This window comes from Mesocricetus auratus, unplaced genomic scaffold, assembly GCF_017639785.1.
Source record: "Mesocricetus auratus isolate SY011 unplaced genomic scaffold, BCM_Maur_2.0 Super-Scaffold_100676, whole genome shotgun sequence".
Classification (NCBI taxonomy): domain Eukaryota; kingdom Metazoa; phylum Chordata; class Mammalia; order Rodentia; family Cricetidae; genus Mesocricetus; species Mesocricetus auratus.
Window position 1 is genome coordinate 118,725,176 of NW_024429266.1, and position 21,277 is coordinate 118,746,452.

General features: G+C 49.4%; 1 protein-coding gene across 1 annotated transcript in view; it reads left to right on the forward strand.

The window, feature by feature from the left end:
• The window catches only part of Mindy4 (MINDY lysine 48 deubiquitinase 4), a 108,880-nt gene extending 91,108 nt beyond the window's left edge, over positions 1 to 17,772 (forward strand). The window contains exons 16-18 of the mRNA XM_040737608.1: positions 5,645 to 5,825; positions 6,319 to 6,391; positions 15,269 to 17,772. Of these exons, the coding sequence (XP_040593542.1) occupies positions 5,645 to 5,825; positions 6,319 to 6,391; positions 15,269 to 15,317 (303 nt within the window). The 3' untranslated portion in view covers positions 15,318 to 17,772. The remainder of the gene's footprint in view (positions 1 to 5,644; positions 5,826 to 6,318; positions 6,392 to 15,268) is intronic.
• Positions 17,773 to 21,277: the final 3,505 nt, after the last annotated feature.

Below are 21,277 nucleotides of genomic sequence, written 5' to 3' on the forward strand. Positions count from 1 at the left end.
CTGTCAGACCTGCTCAGAGCCACACTCTTAGTGACTTCATATGGTGCATAGTTCTGTGGCTGTGGAGAGCACTGTCCCGAAGGTCAACAGGAGACTTACACGGGGCTCAGACTACTCAGATGCTAAGAGGACCTAGTTGAGATTGCGTCACTGTCACAAACGGAAAGCAAGAGGCCCCCATGCTAGGTAAATGACTTAGCAGAATGGGAGGGAGATGGGATTTTTGTCCCATCCTTTCTGGATGACTTCTTATTTAGGTATCCTGTCTCTTGTTCATGATCCATGTGATGGACCTCTTCCTGACCCCCTAATTTGAGTGATACCCAACATTCACGTAATACAGATGTGTGGGTTCTACTGCCTGGAGAGGAAAGGGGACAGTTCCTTTCTGGTTGTTGCTGTCAGGAGTAAGGCAGCAGTCTGACCCTCTGGCCAAGGAGAAGCACCGAGAGCCTGGAGGCTCTACTGGTCTCTAGCCTGACAGCCCATTGCTTGAACAGGGTAAGTGTGGCCAGTTTCATAGACTGCAGGCTAACCATGATCCCTGATGTCTTCCAACAGTCCAGACTGCCTGGGAAAAGTGAACTATTTTGATTTGGTCAGTAGAGGGTAAATGATGGGAAAAACAGTCAAGACCACCCTTCACTCAGAATGTAATTACTGTTGAAGAAAGTTGGGACCAATGGCTGTTTTCTCATAGATTCCTTGGACCCACATGACCCCTTTGCTGGCCAAGCTGGGGAATATTGTCCCCTGTGGGGGGTGGATACTTCCCTGTGTTGTAGCACAGCAAGCCCACCTTCTCTTTCTCCCAAGAAGTCATCAAGGATGGGTGTTGGCCTCTCCTTCCCCTAAAGACCAGGCTGGGCCTGGCAGCCTTCACCTTCTTCATATCACCTGTCTTCCCTTCTGTCCCTGTGTCACCAGGGCCCTCCTTCGGTCTCATGGGACAGAGGAGCCCCAAGGAAGCTGAAAACTCAAGCCCAGGTCTAGACAGAGACAACTTCTTGGCCTAGCCAGCCCCTTTATTGGATAGCATTAACACAACCACGAGGAAGACCCAGTATTTGAACAACATTGATCCTGAGACCCTCATTTCCCATACACTCCCTCTACTAAGGCAGTGTAATCTTTAAAAACATAGATCCAGTCATACCAGTCTGTGTTCAAAACCCTCCAGGACCATTCATTTTCCAGGACTATCATGAGTTACATTGTGTTTACTAAAATTCCTATGTGAACCCCTGACCCTCAGTACCCCTCAGCGGAACTGTATCTGGTGATGGTATTTAAGAAGGTGATTAAGTTAAAATGAGGTCACTAGGATGGCCCTAATCCAAACAACAGTGTCATCATAAGAAGAGATTAGGACGTAGACACACACAGAGGGAGACCTTGTGAGACACAGAGGGACCAGTTAGCCAGAGACAGAGACATACTCCAGCAAACAGTTCAGACAACACCTCAACTTCAGTTTATGTTGTTTAAGCCACACAGTGTTTGCTGTGGTGGCCTGGGCACAGGTAATTAATGCATAGGCTAAAATTGCAAACTTGCTATGTGACCTCTCAGAGCTGGGCCATAACCCTCTTCACATGCTGCCCTGCTGGTGCTGGACCTTAGGTACACTTGCCTCTGCTTGGATACCCCTTCCTCTGGCCTTTGCGTATGCTGTCCCCTCCAGCTGCCCTGCCTCCCCCGCTCCTCAGGGTTTGGCTTAATGTTACTTCCTGAAAGGGAAGTCTATGTCAGCTCTGTTATCTGTCTAGCCAGAGAGCTCTGCTCCTCACCTTGTCATCCTCCATCCAAGCACCTGATTCCTTCGTGGACCTTCCCTTGATTTGAGCATCATATTTTATTGCCTTAGGATAGAATTTTCCTCACATTTCAGTGCTTCTGAGAAGACAGTGCGCTGTGCTAGTTAGACTTGGTCACTTGGCCTGTTCTTGGTGATGTGAAATGGTGGTGACAGGCAGCACATTTAGACTTGTTTGACTGGTTACTCTCTGCTGTCTTGAATGATGTCTTTTTCTTCAGCACTGTGTCCCTGTCATCTGTTGAGCTGCTGAGGATAAAGTATAATCACATCAAATGAGTGTCACCATTATAGACAGGCAGGTACTTCTGCTTGTGGTCAAGTGCTGATCCTTGAGAACAAGTGCTTGAATATGGCAGTCCATACTGGCTTGGGCCATTCACTACTTGTGCAAGAGACTAAGATTCAGATTTTAAAAACACCCCCCTGAGAAGCAGCAAGAAGGCTCAGCAGGTAAAAGCGATTGCCGCCAGGCCTGATGACCTGTGTTCAAACCCCAGAACCCACGTGATGGGAGGAAAGTAATGAGTTCCCTAAGTTGTTGTCTGACCTTTACCTATATGTCCTCACACACATGTACAAAATGACTTAATGCTTAAGAAAAATTTAAAACACCCCTAAAACTTGATATGTGTATGCAGTGACCTATTCAGAAATAAATGTAAGTCAACTGAAATCATAAGTCATCTTTTGAAAGTTTACAAAGAAGACTGAGTATTGCCTAACATGATCAAGATACTAGATCAGTGGTTTTCAACCCATGACCTCTTTGGGGGTCGCATAACAGATATTCAGTGTATCACATACTTATATTAAAATTCGTAACAGTAGCAAAATTACAGTTATGAAGTACAAGGAAAATAATTTTATGGTTGGGGGGTCACCACAAAATGAGGAACTGTATTAAAACGTTGTAGCATTAGGAAGGTTGGAAACCACTGTACTAAATTAAAACCCCAGCACTTCAAGGGGAAAAAAATCCCAACAGTTTTTTTGTTTGTTTTTTATTTTGAGACAGAGTTTCTCCGTGTATCTGGCTGTCCTGGAACTCACTGTGTAGACCAGGCTGACCACGAACTCACAGACATCTGCCTGCCTGACTCTGCCTCCTGAGTGCTGAGATTAAAGGTGTGTACCACCACCACTTGGCCCAAAGGGTTGTTTTATTTTCCTAACAGTTTATCTAAGAAAGAGAAAGTGCTTAGGAAGAGCCAGACAGTTTTGACATATATAATGGAATTTGCAGTCCCCGATACATACAGTGAAGACTATAGTGATGAAAACATAATGCATAGGAATAGACAAATGGATCAATTTAAAAAATTGCCATAAATAGAATCACACATATGCGTGCGCGCATGTGCGTGTGTGTGTGTGCGCGCGCACACACACACACACACACACACACACACACACACACACACGCTCTAGATTTCAAATTAATGGAGAAAGGTTAGTTCACTTAATATAAAATGTTACAGGAGACCTAGGCTTGTAATATGTGCCTGTAATTCCAGCACTCAGGAGGATCTAGAAATTAAGGCTAGCCTGGGCTACATATAGAGACCCTGTCTCACAACAATACTACCATATAAGCAACTCCCCCTCGAAAAAAACCCCAAAACTAAAAATAAACCCATAAAATAAAAACATCAAAAACCCAAAGATTATTGTAGCAATTGGTTGTTGGATAAAAATCTAGACATCTACCAGTCATTTGGCAAATAAGTACATGAAAAATTGCTCACGTCACACTAGCAGTCAAGGCATGCATCATCAGCTTCCTTGTTTGTTAATCAGATCCACAAGGAGGCATGAAAGCTGGTGGAGGGAAACTTGGCATGCTATAGAAATGAAAAGACACGATCCTTGACCTCCAAATGCTGACTCTGGAAGCTGTCCTCCTGAGAGTAGTACATCCTATAGCACATTTGTAACTCAAAAGCTGCCCTTTCATGCTCAGTATCAGGCCACTCTTACTGACTTAGACAGTGCTTGTCAAAACTCATAGTGTAGATTGATTCCTCACTGATGGGGAAAAACTTGAATGGCTTTAACATAAAATCTCAGGAACTAGGAGTATGGCTCGGTGGCAGGGCACAGGTTCACCACAGTAGCCCGAGTTTATTCCTCAACACTAAAAATAAGTTTAAAAGTTCAGAACAATAAAGATAAACAAAAGCATCTTGTGATAGTGCAGTGTGGCCCCCAGGAGAGAGCCTGGCCTGCACTAAGGGAATGGCACGCCCAGTTGCCCAAGACCCCTAAGGAAGTTTCTCTGGAAAATATCTCCTAGTGGAAAAGGCTTGTGAATGAGTCCACTCATTTCTAAGGCCTCTGGGCAGTGTTTTGCTCTTAATCTTTTGACTGTTGTTTATAAATGGCAAGTTGCCCTCTGTTCCTCGTTTGGAAAATTCAGGAGCTGATGGCGCCCAGGCCTTCCCGTGGCTGGCTTGAGGCTCCTTCCTTGCCTGTTGTGAGTGAGTACAGTCCCAGGCCGTGCTTCTCAAGAAAAACCTCTTTAGAGCACAGAAAGAAGCTAAGCTTATTGTAGGGTCAGGCAGGAGGCGGAAGGAGAAAGCTTGCAGTCCATTTGGGTGACACATACAGCTGAGCAGAGAGAGTTAGCTTCAATGTCACACAGGGCTGAGCACTTGGTCAACATGGTCCCCTGCTCTCAACTTTAATAGGCGAGTCCTTCATGGAGGACATGCCAAGAATACCTCTCTGTCCCAGGTACCTCCAGCATTACCCCTGAGGTGGGAGCTGCCTCACTATTCTGTGGTGGGCCCTAGAGCAAGCATGCCCTTCTCCTCATTGGAAAAATAGCTCCCATTCTTTCCTTAATCCACAACAGAGGCTGTAAACACCTGAGTAGCAGCCTCTCCCGGGGGAGGCTGCGGATTAGGTGGGACCAGCTGGGCATAGCTGAATAAACTAGCACTGGCAGGTGCCACCTGGGGCACTCATAAAGAGTGTGTAGCGGCTGGCCTACCTAAGGGGTCATAAATAGGATATCTCTGCAGGAAGCGGTGTGCCAATGTGCTGGGGTCTCTGGTTTGTTCCCATGCATCCTTAGCCAGCCATGAGAGTCTCTGGCTGGGGACTTGCATAGAGATTTTGCTGCCCTGGCCTCATCCTCCGGGCTTCCTCACCAAACAGCCCACTGCACCCTGAATTTCTCAGATGTTCACCCTGACACCATAGACTGCTCACCCATACCCTTCCCTCCTGGCTCCCCAGAGGCCTCAATCCTATCTGTCTTCAATGCACAATTCTAGTTGTAGCCCAGTGTTAGTCCTGAGGGCCTTCATTTTTTCAACTATTTGCTCACACATTGGGCAGGCTCTTGGTAGGACGCATGTGTTGGTGTCACAAGGCAAAAGGTGCTGTGATTGAGGAGCAATTGCTCAGTGACATGTCCCTGAGAACCAGAAGGAGGTAGGGATGCCTGCTCACTGACTGAGTAGTTGGGGTGATACAGTTCTCCCAAGGGAGGACAAAGAATGGGAAGGCCCAGGAATTTGCGAGCTTAGTAACTCTGATGAGTAGAGCAAGAATCAGTTAGGAGGCCATGGCTGAAGCACACATGAGTGACGTGTGGGAGAGACGGGAGGAGAAGAGAGGGCTAGAGGACTGTGTGCTGTGGCATGGATGCCACCTGGAAGCAATGCTATGTGTGAATTCCCTGAGAATCTTGTGAGGTGGCCACCTCTAGAAGGTGGGTCTGGGCAGCAGGAGAGGTTACTAGCATCACACCAAGCATCTCTCAGAAGTCAGCTCAACTCGGGTGGTCAGCACATTGCTTCAGGTCTTGCCCTCTTCCAGGTCGGCTGCTTCCTGAAGACTCCCAGGTTCCCCATCTGGGTGGTGTGCAGCGAGAGCCACTTTAGCATCCTCTTCAGCCTCCAGTCAGAGCTCTTGTCTGACTGGAGGACGGAGCGACTCTTTGACCTGTATTACTACGATGGCTTGGCCAACCAGCAGGAGGAGATTCGGCTGACTGTTGGTGAGACACCCTAACCTGTCTTTTCAGGGAGCCTCCAGGTGCTCCAGAACCAGCCTTCGCATGCCTTCTTGGGATACTCATGGGGGCCAGAGAGTGATGCTAGTCTGGCCATCCTGCAAAAGAGGGCCGTGGATGGACCTTGAGCACTCAAGGAAAGGGGGAAGGTGAAGTTAAGACCATACGCAGGTGTCCTGTGAGCTTTCCTGGTAGGCTTGGATTTGCTTTTAAGGAAGTAGGATGTCATGGAAGGTTTTAGAGCAGAGGAATAATGAGACCACATGTGTTTTCAGGAAAAAAAATATTGTGGTAACTAAAGGAGGCCATGGGTTTGGTGGAGGCTGTAGGTGTGAGGCCAGTGTGGATCCAGTTAAGATGGAAATGAGTGCTTGATACTCAAAGGGTTGAGTGGTCCCCCTGGAGTTGCCTGTACTAGCCTCAGGGTGAGTGCATAACCTGAAATGAGATGTGTGCTTTTTTTCTCCCTCCTCCCTAGATACCACCAAGACCACCCCAGAGGACAGCTGCGGCGACCTTGTCCCTCCCCTTGAGCTCTGTATCAGAACCAAGTGAGTGGGGCTACCTCTAATGTGTGAATTGGTTGGAGACATTAGGCCTGTGGACACAAAGACAAACAGCTGATAAGACACTGGGTAGGGGGCTTATACTTAGGCAGGTGTCTCCATGGGCCAAGGGTTAGTTTGCTTACTTTGCAGGAGCTGGAAAATAGAATAAAAAGGGAAGAGGGCATGGATGGCCAGGTGTGGAGGGAGGGGATGGGATGGCCAGATGTGGTGGTGGGGGGTGACTGCCAGCAACAGCAGTACCTATCCATCAGTGTGATATAGCCAGTCTGAACACTGAAAGAGTTGTTCTGTCTCCAAGGCACTGGGTAGGTCCTTGGCACCTCATCCAGACTCTGCATTCAGGGAAGGTTGCCACCCAGGCTAGCTTTGGGAAAGATCATTCCTTTCTTCCTAAGCATTTTGTTGTGCCCAAGCTAGGGCTGTGCTCTGCAGAGGCTGTGGGCTGCTGTTGGTAAACCCTCTGGCTCACTTAGCCAGCTCTTCTCAGACTCTGTAGTCATGACTGGGAGACCTTGGCGTGTAGTAGGGAAGCAGTGAGGAGCATCTTGGGAGGGAGACGACAGGGTTCTGGTTGCTTTTCAAGGGATGTAGTGCCGGTCATTGTGGTTCTGAGCATGAGTTCTGGAGCCAGGCTGCAGGCTGGCTGTGATACACTGGACTTCTGTCGTCTGTGAAGTGGGGACAATGGCAGCTTGGAGCCCACATGGATAGCTTTCTAGCATTAGCTTTCACCGTCGCCATCCTTGGCACTCATGACAGGCTCTGTCTCAAGAGGATTCTCTTTCCCTGACTTGGAAGTGCCTGGGGCCAGAGTCACTGCCTGGTCCTGACATTCTGACCACCTGAGATACACACTGCATACCTGGAGTCCATGCGCGCTGCCCCTTGCAGGCAAGCCTTTGAGCAGGGATGAGGAAGATCGCAGGGACTGCCTTGGCACCCTGGAAGCATCAGGAAGAGGAAGTGGGAGGGCTACAGGCACATGGGCATTGTGCCAGTTCCCTGCCCTCCCCCACAGGGATACAGCATTCCTGTGGGGTCATAGGCTGGCTGTTTTCATCAGAGGATTAGGGGCACATGCAGGTCGCTGTCCTTTCAAGTACAAAGGGCCACTCATTCAAGGTGATGAGTGAAGGGCTTTGAAGGGGATAGGAGGTGACCCTGGCCTTGGCATTCCGTACAGGCTAGTATAGGAGGCCACAGGGTGACCTTTCTGAAAGAGAAGGGCCCCAACTGCCCTCCAGGCACAGCCTCGACCCTGCCAGACCACTGGAATGTTCCTTTATATCTTCTCTTCGTACCCTTCCCACCAATAGTAACCCTTACTCTCTTCACTGCCCTCTTTTGACAATAAATTGTTCCTGATTGGCCAAGCAGCCCGAGCCTTGACTGGGCTTCCTGAGCTCCGCCTGTTGGGCAGTTGTTTGAGAATGGCTAAGGGTTTTGGCCTACCGTGAGGTAGCCTTTTGCACTGAGATGGCTGCCACGGAGCTCAGTTCAGAATCATATAGGTTGGGCTTGCACCTCTTCTGTTGGTGCTTTTGTCTCTGACCCACGCCTAACCCATTCTTCCCCAATGATGCCTAATGAGGGGAGCTGGAGAGCAGCTTGATTGGCCGGTGGAGCCTGGCTTTCCCTGCCCTCAATTCTGCGTTCTGTCCTGGGCGTAGTCAGACAGAACCCTGGCATCTTCAGAAGTGCTTTCCATTATTTGTCACAGAGAGAAATATCACCATTTTATAGCATACAGAGTTAGGGACACCGGGCCCCAGACCCCATCCAGCTAAAGGAAGGCTAGAGGAAGCCATGTGAATTCTGGATTACTCACTGGGGAGTCTTGCCCTGTAGTTTAGGTCCTTAGGCTTGTAGACATCAGCTTCCTTGAAGAATATGTTAGAACTGAACTCTCCAGGCCAACCTGGGCCTCTGTGGTAAGGAGGCCTGAGGATGTGAAGTCAATACAGTTCCTAGCTGCTACTGGTACTACAGCCCTAGGACCATTTAAGAAAATGAAAAAGACCTGGGTTTCCATGTGTGGGTCTGGGGGAACGAGGAGTGGGTCCCAGAGTAGATACATAAGAGGAGAGCTGGGTTGGAGTGCCCCCCATGCCAAATTTCATTGAGGCAGGATCTTTTGTTGAATTTGGAGCTCGTGTTTTTTTGGATAGTCTAGAGGCCAGCAAGCCCTAGCAATACTCCCATTGCGCCTGGAGCTACAGACAAATGTGGGGTACCTGACTTATTACCTGGTGCTGGGTTTTGAACTCTGGTCCTCATTATTGCTCAGCAAGCACTCTTAACTGTGGCCCTAGAACTACTTTTGAGAAGTGCTGTTTAATGATGGGTAAGGGCTTTCCCCAGCCCCATCTGTGTCCATCTGCCTTTGTATGTTGCTTACCAAGGGAGGTTCCAAGTCTGAACGATAACCGGAGGTCAGGGAACTCACTCCTAACACCAGGTTTTGCCTGCTCTACTTTCTCACTACATTCACCATGGTGGGTCTACCTGGCCAGCTACCATGGGAGCTCTTTCCCAGAGTTTTTCCCAGAATTATTGCCAGAAGGCTGAGTGGGTGAGTGAAGAGTGGAATGGTCCGGTCCCTGTCCCCTCGATTCACCAGATAACATGCCGCTGTAATGGGAAACAGCAGGCCAGGAATCTTAGTCCAAGGGATTGAATTACACAAAGACTTTGTGTTTTGTTCTTGCTGCAGATTCTCAAGCAGCTCAAAGGAAGAACTTGGGAAAGTGGCCTCTGAGGTCACTGTGAGGACCTGCTGGCATGGTCTTGGCTATGGGGTTGGGGTGAGGGGGCAAATCCTGCTGCCTGTAGACCTGCCTTAGGCTACACGTGGTGCCGTAGCCCATTCTAGGGCCACTGCCAAAACCAGAGTCAGATTTCAAATGCCTGGTGAGATGCAGCCAAGTGTTCAAAATCATCCTGTCCATGCATGAGAAGAGTGGCAGCTGGAGCACCTAGTGGGGAGGTGCAGTTTCCTTCTCGTCATGCCAGCTCCCGTGGAAGCCCTGGTCTCGATTCTTTAGCAGGATAAGACTTGTTCCCATGCTCAGGGAGTTCAATCAAATGGAAGCTAAGTTCAGAATCCACCCTGATCAAACCCAGGGGAAGATGATCCCTTCTCCTTAAGCCTAGTCTTGCTGCCCCGCAGGAAGCATGACCCACCCTATAGGATATACCTACCACGCATCTGGCCATCTGGTGATGGGCTTAGTCCACAGGAGACAGCCCTCAATCTAGCCCTCTCCTTTATAGATGGGGAGGTATAGATTTCCCAGTCACTTCAAATCCACAGAGGCTTAGACTCTCACTGTCCCAGCCCAGTGGTGGGTCACTGAGCAGTGTGATTTCCTGCCACCTGGCTTTGTTGTCACGGAGGCATTGCACAAGCTCTGACTCTGGGCTCTGCCTTCAGAGAAGAGCACCCTAATTAGAAACATCACCAGGCCTCTGTGCTGTTCCTCCTCTTTGGTGTGATGCACATCTCAGCCCCACAGACTCTCTTGTTGTCTTTGCTGTATCAGGAATGTCGGGGTTCGTCTCTTGCCCCCCCCCCCTTGTTCTGAAACTACATCAGCCAAACCAGACTCTTTGGGGGTCATTTCTAACAGCACACACTGACCTCTCCCAGGCCTCCATCCTCACTGGAGTGAGAGAAAAATGAAACAGTTGTCACCAAGCCAGAGAGGAGAGGAAAGAGCTCATAACCGGGCCTGGAGCTAGGGCCCAGATGTTTCTGTTTGGAGACTCAGACAAGAGATGCAAACTGGTTCCTGCCAGGGCCAGTGTCTCTGAGGGTTGGGAGAGCACCCGCCTCCCTCAGAGATGCCCTGCCCACCTGTGTACCCCACTCTCCTCCTGCTGACGCCCTTGCGTGGTATCCCCATTCACGGTACCGCTTAGCCACTGAAGGAGCTCTCCTTGGCATCCTGCTGTCTGTCAGCCACACTCTGCCCTGGCTTGTCACAGATGCCTGTCTGGTTTGTCCTCCTGAACTCAGTTCTGCCCATCCGCCTGCCCTCTTTGCCAAGCTGCTGTAAGTTACAAAGCAGAACCACAGAAGAATTCCCTGAACATGTAGGGCCAGACAGGCAGGACAAGGATTGAATGGGGGAGAAGGCACGGAGTTGAGTACAGGACAGTGTAAAGAGTGAATAAAGACCTGGATTTCCGTGTGTGGGTCTGGGGGAGAGAGGAGTGGGTTCCAGAATAAATGTATAAGAGGAGAGCTGGGGTGGAGGAGTGGCCCCATACCTCAGAACTCTAGGCGACAGGTGATATCAGCCTCTTTCCTGAGCCTAGCACAAGTGCTGAGAGCCACCTCCAAGCCAGATCTCTTCTGCAAGGATCTGAGCCTAGAGATGGTTGAGTGAACCAGGAGGAGGATTGGCCAAGGCCACAGGTGGCAGGGAGCTTGCAGGGCTAGCTCTAGAACCACGTCTAATTCGGGATGGCCCAAGGGACAGAAACTTGCGCACAGGCTGTCTGGAAGAGCAAGGCCAGCAAAAGGACCCGGGTGTGTCTTCAGCAGTCTGAGCAGTGAACCAGGTCCGCCTGCCTTTTGAGGCTGCCTCATGTGGGCTCTTTCCTATGTGTAGTCCATCCGGTTTGGCCATGGTCTGGATCAGTTCAGGCTGGAGCTGACTATGAGGTCGTGATTGCCCTGAGGCTGGAGAGAGGCTATTTGCATGTCATGGTCCTCTCTGTGATGTTGCTATTGACTTTGAGCTCAAAACTCAACTACTAATTCGGTGGTCCTTGGTAGGGTGGTTTTTCACCTTTGGGATGATTTCGTGGTCTTGAGACACTTTCAGCATTTATAGTCAGGGGAAGGGCACAAAATGTCCCACAGGGAACAGAGCCTCTCCCGCACCAGAGTTACTCAGTGCCACGCTGCCTTGAAGTGTAACTGTGTGTCTGCCTCCTGAGCTACTGCTGATGGCGGCCTGGCCACTGACTCCTGCGGCACATTCAGACACCTCTCCATCTCTCCTGCTCACTTCTCTGCAGTCCTTTGTTGCTGCGGCAGCGTTGTCAAAGCTCGTCTTCCTCTAGACCATGCAGGGCCACTGTCCTGCTCAGCCCTTTCCTCATTTCAGATGGCTCTGATTTCTCATACCAGAGCAAAGTGCTTTTGCTCTGGCTGGGATGGGAGGGCTGGTTTCCTTGTGAATGACTTCAAAACCAACTGTAGTCCTAGCAGTGTGCCAATGAGGCACCATGACTGATGTGACACAGATGTTCAGTGACAGGTGAATGTGACTCGTCCTGCACTGAAGCCAAACCCCATTTTGTCTGTCGGGAGCCCTTGGGAGAGCTTAGGTTTGCCTGTCCATGGGGAAGGCAGAGTCTGGGGGTTGAGTGGATATGAAGAGCATGGCAGTCTAGACCTTGGGGACCAGGCTGAGGGCAGATCTGTCACTCTCCATTGTACCTCCTTTCTGTCATTAGTTGGGAATCTGTATTTAAGATGTGTATTCATATGGTTATTTTGTCTATATGTACATTTGTACACCAAAAGAAGGCATCAGATCCCATGGGGCTACAGTTATAGACAGTTGGGAGCTACCATGTGAGTACTGGAAATTGAACCCAGGACCTCCAGAAGAGTACCCAGTGCTCTCGCCCACTGAGCCATCTCTTCAGGCCCCTAAGATGTGTTCTTGGTACCCAAGACTTTGATGCTTATATGCAAATCTTACTAGGACTATATAAAAGGATTTTTAATGGGGTATTTTCCGAACTACAAAGGTGATCAGGAAGAGATAACTATAGATTTCAAATAGCATTATATTGTAACAGAGCACTGAATCATTAGTAACTCAGTATCTGCAGTAGATCAACCTGCCTTTCAGAACCTGGGCCCAGCACCTCACCTTTCCACCCATACCTGCTCACTGTGCCAATCATGGCGGGGCCATTTCTCTTGCTCATAGACCTATGCTGACTCCCCTGGGACTTCATGAGATTCCAACCCCCAAATCTTACCAACAGAAGATTCCTCATATAACTGTCAGTTTATCTAGGTTCTGTCAAGTTGTCCACCAGCGCTGTGGCCAAGTCTACCACTCAGACAGTGGAATACTACAGTGTGGGTGCCCTCCTTCAAAGTGGGTGTGTTCTATCTAAGTGACCAAACCTCATAAGAGTCTCCTGGCTCTACCTGACATATAAGATGCTTAGGAATTGGTCTAGAGCAACAGAGATCACTGAGCTACCCAGTTCTCCCCCATTTCCTAGACTAAGAGACCGACCCTTGGGATTCTCCCATTGATGATGAGGAAAGATGCAGGCAATGAGGAATGTGAGAGTGCATTGGCATTTGTTTCCAGCACAGGTTAGTCTGAATCCTACAAGGGTGATTCTCCCAGCACTGGTTCTGTAAAGACCTCCTTTTGCAGTTGTTTCTGAGTACTGTGACCAAAACAGAACCAAATGCCTCTCCTACAGGCAGTGAAGGATCGACTCCTGGAAAGCTGCATGGCCCTATTGGGGTGAGCTCTTTCAGTGTTGCTGGGTGCCACCAAATGACACCAGAGAGAACACAGAATTTTAGGAGCAGTTCATCAAAATAGTATTTATGCCTAAGCTGGCTTTCCCTACCTACCTATTGCCTTTAAAGTAGACTGGTTTGGGTTTTTTGTTTGTTTGTTTGTTTTTCTGGAACATTCACTAGAGTACATTAGGGCAGTGTTCTGTCTTGCACATGACATTCTCACATCGTCAGTGGTTTGGGAAGTATATCTTGTCCCTGGTGTGCCCTGGTGGGGCTAGAAGGTATGTTAGTTGTTGTCTGTGCCTGTGTGCGGCTTCTGTCTTCCACACTGGAGGGTTCTATGGGAGAAAGAGGCACAGTTGTAACTAAGTAAGATTTGTTGTTGTTGTTATTTTCCAAATGACAAGAAATCTGTTTCTTTGATGGGAAATGGGATGGTGTAAAACAGAAAAGATGAAACAGGGGAAATACAGTGTATACATCTGCCAAGAGGCTGCTTTAACCTGTAGGAAAGGGACTTAGAAGACAGAGTGAGTATGACTCCTGCTACCTCTGGAGCAGTGTAATTTTCAGCCTAAAAACTAGAGATACTGAGGCAGCAGTGCAGAGAGCTGGAGAGGACAAAGAGAAGCCTCTGAGGAAGGAAGTGGGAGTTGAGTTAAAGGATGGGCTACTAAGAGCAAGGAACATTGGGTCCAGGATGTCACCCCATAAAAATGGGGAGGTTTCAGGACCACCTGATGATATAAAATCTGAGACTGCTTAAATCTCTTCTATAAAATAGCATAGTGTTTGCAAATGGCCCACACATCTTTCTGTGTAGTTTAGTCTCTGGGTACTTATAATATCTAATATGTAAACACGTTATACTATATGGTTTGCAGAATAATGACAAGAAAAGTCAGGCTGTGTGTGTTTAGTACAGGTTAGTTTCTTGGCTTGTGGGAGGGTGCATTTTTGTTGCTACTATTTCTAGATCTACAGATGGTTGAATCTGTGGGTGGGAAACCATTGTGTTTTAGTTGTGATCATAATGTTGTAACCACAGTATCTAACAGAAACAACATAGAGGTTCATGGTTTGGGGGTTCAGCCCTTCTGGGTGGGGAGGGCATGTATGACAAAGCAGTTGGTTTTAATGGAAGGATCACATTACGGAGGATTTTCACATCATGGTAGGACCAGAAAACTGGGTCTGACAGGAGCCAGGGGCTGGGTATCATCCCCAGAGACTTACTACCAGAGACCTCACTTCTGGAAGGTTCTACAGCCTCCCAAAATGGCACCACCAAGAATTCAAACCATAAGCCTGTGGGGGGCATTTCAGACTCCAGTCATATGTCTGTGGATAGGGCCTCCGGCTCCCGATCATTCGGCTGGGCAGTACTGCAGTGTGACTGGGAGTGAACCTGTTTTTTCTCTTGCTGAAGCTCCCAATTTAGGCTTTCACAGAGAGTCACTAAATTAAAACAAGTACAGCTTCTCTTTTTCCGTTGTCTGTGGCAGTTAGGATTTTGACTTGACCTCTGGATTTGAAAACATGATGTTGGGCACCTCTCTAATAATCTTCGTACACTGAAATATTGTTAAGCCCTGGTCTCCTGCTCTGCCCTATAGTGCTGCCTGGCAACACCCATATTCTAATATTGTCTTAGGACCCATATGTAGGCAGACTACCCCAGTGGTAGATTTGCATAGGTTCTCCATTTGCTGCAAAATGATTCCCATCAATTGTTTGAAAAATCAATTCTATGCATTAGCATCAGGTGTTAGGAAATGCCCTCATCTCACCTACAACAACTGTCCCGTTGGATGTGAGATACCACCATTTACCTACTTGTATGTCTTAAACTTTGTAAATCAGGTTTCAAAGCCAATGTTGTTTCTGAGGAACTCACAGCCCTCAGTTGCTCCTGTGACACAAGGAGAAATGCCCTGTTTGTTTTCAGCTCTCCAACCTCCTCTGCACCTTTCTCCCTGCCTTTCTGGCTCCTCTCCTGGACCTCGGACCCCCAGAATATCTGTTTCCCCAACCCTAACAGGTGCCCATTAAGGGCCGTTGTTAGGCACTGCTGGACAAGAACTGGGTCTGGACTTACTTGGATGAGATAAATCCTTAGAAAGCTGTAGTGCCGGCACCAGGAACAGTCAGCTGTAGCACAAATGGACAAATTGCCTGTCTCCTCTGTCTTCCCTGTTGTTACCGCATTCTGGGTGTCTGTTCTACATGCCATATGGGTGTTTGGGTTGGGTGAGAGTGTGAAAAACTACTGGGCAGGTTGGAGCCTCAAAGCCTCCTTCCCGAGCCCCTGCAGCTCTAACACTGTCCTGTCACTCTCTTCATAGATGGAAGGGGGCATCGGTGAACTGGAATGGCTCAGACCCCATCCTGTGACCCTTGGATACATCAAGCTCCATGGCTTCAGCACTCATCATTGGGATAACCCCTGGACCCCACGTCTTAGGGTCTGATCTCTTAGAGGAGTCCTCCTGCCTGAGTTTGCATGGCCACAGAGGCATGTGGAACCTCCAGTTTCTTCCATGAAGGACCGTGGTGGGGCCTGGTGCACCAGTGAGGTTTCCTCCCAATACATCTGTGACTGCCAAAGACAGGAAAGCCATCAAAGACTCTGCCTCTCTCCAAGGCCTCTGGTGTGGTTGGCCTTGGGGGTATTGGACACTTGTTGCTACAGCTTCCATAAAGCAAAAGTCAAGCCTGTGACCAGGACCAAGACTTTGTGGTTCATTGGTGCGAGGGGAGCACAGGTCTGCTCCAACCATGACTAAGGTGGGACAGGGAGGAGGAGCCCCTCCCAGGGGGCAAAGTGTCGCTTAGCCAAGATCTGAGGACAAGCCTTAGACTTGGGGATGTCCTTGTCTAGATCCCCTGGTCTCTGTGTTTTCTGTAGGAGCAGCATAGTGTAAGATACATGCTACATAGTCTATTGTCCAAGAGAAGCCCAGTTCCTAGAAAGCCCAAGCCAAGGCTATCTGCTTCTCTTGTGAGGCCATATAAGGATGGGGTATGCCTCATTGAAGGCTGGAATGGGCACGGATAGAAAGCTTCCCAGGGAGCTTGGCCATGAATGTGAGCAAAGAAGTTGGGGACAAGCAGAGGGATGAAGTGTAGACTTCCTTGTGGCCATGGGGAGAACTGACTGCCAGTATTAAGTGGGCAGGGCTCCGGAAGTACTCACAGTGCAGAATGAGGAGACGGTTGGATGGGAAAACGGTATGCTCTGAACTTCACTTGCTATGTTGGTGTGTATCCTATGGCTTTCATCAAGGAGTGAGAGACAGCAGCTAGGAGCCTAGGGAAGAGCTACGGGAGGGAGGGTCTGGAGCAAAGCCAGAGCTAGGGCCACTTGTAGCCGTTCACAGGAGGGACCTAGAGGGAAAGCTCCAGCCCTCAAAATCCCTGCCATATGCCTATCCAGGTAAGAAACTAGGGCCAAAATAATGAGAGAGTCTGCAGGAGCTTCCACCCCTAGCTCAGGGGCCACCAAGTGCCTTACACAAGGTGCCCTGCATGTGAGTGCCCTTGCGCACAGGAATCAGGAGACACATACAGGAGTTGTAGCTGCTTCACGACAACCATCTGTCACCATGGGGCTTAGGAGCCTAGCATCTCTAGGGCTGTGTCCTCTACTGTAAAAAGACACCCTCCTTTACAAAGTTGGGGGTTCGGTGGGACACCTACAAAGGCTGTGTTATGTTCCAGTGGCTCAGGCACATGCTGTGTCCTAACTGCAGATCTTTGGAGGAACAGGGAGGAGCCAACCATGCCATAGGAGAATGGGAGGGCGGGGGTGGCTGTGTCCTCCACCAGGGCTCCCTTGGGGCTTGCTGTGTAAACTTTAGTGACCATTCACAGCAGGTTCCCAGTAGAAATGCTTCCTATATCTCCTTGAAATGTTTATGCATTTGTTTTCCTTGGCCAGGGATGGGCGGCTGCAGAGTGCCTGGCTGAGGAAGTTGGTTTCCCTGCAGTGGCCTTGTTTATCGGCCTGGGGAGGAAAAGTATCTTTTCAATGAAACCCACTTAGTCTCCTTGCCAGGGGCTCTTTGGCAGCGCAAGAGAAAACAAACAATTCCCAGCATTGCTGCAGAAGGTTAACCCAACAAAGTACAGAGCTTGCTTTTCTAGGAGCCCAGATGCAGATACTCCAGTGATGCCCTGGAGGGGAAGGTGGGCAGAGCCAGGTACCACCACTCCCAGGCTTTGAAGCCAGAAAACATTCTCAGTTACCCTCTCAGCGCTGTAGGAACAAAACGCATGAGGCTCTGCCTCATCACAAGTGAGTGTTGTCTACATGGGCTTGTTTTCTAGGGGTGTAGTTTGAAGGCTCCTCCAGAAAAGAGGGATCCTAGAGGCTACTGTTTGTCTCCAGTGGACACACAGATAAGTCTGGACCCTTCGTTTCTCAGGATGTCTTATGCTGGGCGCACGTGCGTGCGTGCGTGCGTGCGTGCGTGCGTGCGTGCGTGCGTGCGTGTGTGTGTGTGTGTGTGTGTGTGTGTCCCTGCCCACTGATTAGGGTGGGACAGCTCTCCTGTGGGGGACAACGTCTCCCCATCCCCTTTGTGTAACACCCGAGTCTTTTCTCTGAACTCCGCTTGGGAGCCAGATGAAGCCCCATATGTCTTTGCATGTTTATACTGGATCAGCTCTGGCCATATGCTCAGTGCCTCAGCTTTTCCATAACTCTTCCCTGGGTGACTCAGCGGTCATTCCTTCCATCACAAGTGGGCATTGTCCATTTGGGCACATTGTTTTCTAGGGATCAAGTGGGTAGGCTTCTGTGGCTCATAGCCTTCTTCCAACCTGTATTAAAATTTTAATACTCACACACGTGTGTGTTAAGGGTCCATAATTCTATCTCTGTTGTTCTAGTTGGAGACATAACTCTGCAGTTCACAGCAGGCTTTCAAGGAATTGTCCTAAGGCCTGATGCCTCTATACAAAGACACCCTTGCTAACTGCAACACCCAAACTGCCCACCTTCAGTCATGGCCGGAAGGGTAAGGATGGCTGTCTTGGTAAGACACAGGGTCTATTCCCATAGAGTGCCACACAGAGCAGGGTCCAGGACAGCAGGAGTTCCTAGGGGTCAGTACTAGGCTGGGGCTTAGAGATGTCCTAAGGTAAGGGGGCATTCAGACTTGGCCTGATCGTCCCCAGTGTGTCTGTGTCACAGGGATGGGACCATCAGTGGCCAATGAGCATCAGAGCCTCCAGTCTGCTAAGAGTGAGGAGACCTAGTTGCCATGTGCCCTCAGCTCTGCTAAGCAGCAGCGACAATGGGGGACTTTTCCCTGTTCTGAGTGCCAGCTTTACTACTCAGTGGTCTTCAGAGCAGCAGCACTGCTGGGAGTTTCTCATCCAGGCTCCATCCCAGCCCCGCTCCACCGACATCTGCATTCTAAATGGATGGACCAGTTCCAGTCCGAAATGCTCTGCCATAGAGCTTGTGGTTTTCATGAAGTACGGAGGGCTACAAAGGAACTCACCTTGTAGCTCTGGGAGGAAGATGCTGCCCCGGCATCCACCTGACCCATATGTAGCCCTGAGCACTTGACATCAGCTTGCTGAACTTTGGTGTCCTGTATGTGAGACAGCAGCCACAAGGATTCTAGCTAAGATGAAGCAAGTTCACACACCAAAGCACTTAAGGTTCCAGCACGTTGTAAGGGCTCGATTGATACTTCTTGCCAGGTTCTCCAGTGGACAAAAAAGCTTCTACCCTGGGCCTTACAGCACCTGTGAAAAATTAAATGAATGATCATTCCAGATGGAGGGTACAGTGTGAGCAGACAGACCGTCACAATGTCTGTCTGCCTCATTGTGTGTGAACAGAGAGTGTTGTTTGTATTTTTACTCTTTGCTCTTTGAGGGGCCCACAACCAAGCTCCTAAATAAATACATACACAAGAGTCTTATTCCTATTTTTGAATGCCTGTCCTTACCTTGGCTTATTTCTAGCTGGCTTTTCTTAACTTTAATTATCCTGTCTACCTTAAGCCTCTGGGCTTTTACCTTTCTCCATTTCTGTATATCTTTTCTTTCCTTCTTATTCCAAGGTGGCTGGCCCCTTATTTTTTCACCCTTTGATCTTCTCTTCCAAGATTTCCCCTTTTTATTCTCTCTGACTGCCAGCCCCACCAATACTTTCTTCTGCCTTGCTATTGGCCATTCAGCTTTTTATTAGACCAATCAGGTGTTTTAGACAGGCAAAGTAACATAGCTTCACAGAGTTAAACAATTGAAACATGAAAGAATGCAACACATCTTTGCATCATTAAAAAGATGTTCACAGCAAAAACAAATGTTTTAACACATCTTCAGCTAATATTCTACAACAGTCAGGAGCAGAGAACAGATGAAGACCCTACCTGGGACCAGGGCGGGGCACTTTCCTGGTAAAGGAGATTGGCTTAGCGTTCTGTGCTAGGTCTCTTTCCCTGCATGTGACAGGGGGCTGCTGGTGGGAAGGCAGCACAGGAGCGAGTGCATGCGTGGGTAAGATGGTAATGTCCTGTGAGCCCTGTGCAGGACCCTAACACATCCACCAAACGCTCAGACGATCCTCAGAGTTATAGGAGGCAATCAAATTGGGCTGCCAAATCTTTTGGCAGGTATTTGGCTCCACCCGAAAGAGTTTTTCCTCCCCCCCTAATCATGTCCTAATCCTTACAGGGCTGTGGGAGGTGTGATTATCAGGCAAAAATGCCAAGCATGTGTGATAATGGAGATTGCTTCATGCACACTGCAGGATGGGGGTTGGTGGGTAAATGGCGTAGCCAGGAGTAATACGGCCAGGGCTTTTGTGTTGGGCAGCGATCTGAGCTTCAGGTAGCCCCAGTGGTCACAGAGAGGGCTCAGTGGCGGCCATAGCTTGCAGGTAACCTCTCTGATCATGCTCTCTCTCCTGCCCCCAGCCTCACAAGTACCCATTCTGCACCTTTCTCCAAGAGAGTCCCTAAAGACCTTCTTTGCCTCTGCAGATGGGGAAACTGAGAGACTTTTTTTTTTTGTGGCAGGCTCTTGGAGTCCAGACCACCAGGCGGTTCTTGGGCCGGGGGTGGGGGTGTGGGAAGGGTGGGGGTCCAGTTTGCTTATCCACCTGAAGTCACAGCAGCAGATTCCCCATGAGTTTGTCAGTACTTGAAACCTTCCTTTGTGTTCCTTGGTATGACTGGTTCCTGCCCTCCAGTTCCCAAGTCCCGCTGTCATGTGGGTCGGCTCCACAGTCCTCCCTTGGGAAGCCCTCAAGGGATTCTCATGATGCTCTTGACTTTTTTGCCACCTCTGCAGACCCTGCAGGGCTCCTGGTAAACAGGTTCTCCTTGACTACAGATGCACCTGTACACACAAACCATGTGCCGTCCTGCATCTAATACATCATGCTACTTCCCCTCTCCCTGGACTCAGGGCCCACCCTTCTTTCCCCAGGTACTGATCCAGCTGAAGGTTACAGCTGCCGGCTTTGAGAAACCCTGCGCTGTCACTCCCCCCATCCTGTCTCCACCAACAGCCTGTCATTGAACATTGGGCTGGGCACCTAAACCGTTGGTTCAGGGTGTGGTTCTGAGATTAAACCTGGCGCCTTTCCTGTGGCCCCTTTGATAAGAGTGATCCTGGGTGTTTATCTGGTACTTTTTTTTTTTTTTGGTCCTTTGGAGTCTGTGAAGTCTGACAAATGCCACTCTCTCTAGGAAGCCTTGGAGTACTTGGTGATAAGCACAATGTGTAGCCACCTCCCAGTGACCTGCTCACTTTCAGGGCACTTGAGACACTTGGGTTCAATACCATCCTTAAGCTCTGCCCTGCCCTGCTCTGCTCCACCCCTTCCTGCCCCAGAACAGGAAGAACCTGGGCATGATTAATAATTACATGGGGACAGTGTGTAAACAGGCACTGCTGTGCATGGGAACTTTGTCCTAGGAAGGGTAGCTCACTGTTCATCTCCTGCCCCCTGCCCTACACATTCCTGAGCCCAATTCCTTCTTGGATGACTCTGGATGGAGCAGAGAGAGGCTTCCTGAGGGGAGAAGGAGTAAAAGCTAGTTCGTAGGGAAAAGGTGGTGATGAGATGCAAAGAATGCTCAAAGTGTGGGGGAGCAGGGCACAGAGGATGCTCAGGGTGTAGGGGAGCAGGACACAGAGGATGCTCTGGGGGTGTGGATGGGACAGGGGCACAGAGGACGCTCAGGGGTTTGGGCATACAAGAGCACAGAGGATGCTCTGGGGTGTGGGTGGGACAGGGGCACAGAGGACGCTCAGGGGTTTGAGCAGACAAGAGCACAGAGGATGCTCTGGGGTGTGGGTGGGACAGGGGCACAGAGGACACTCTT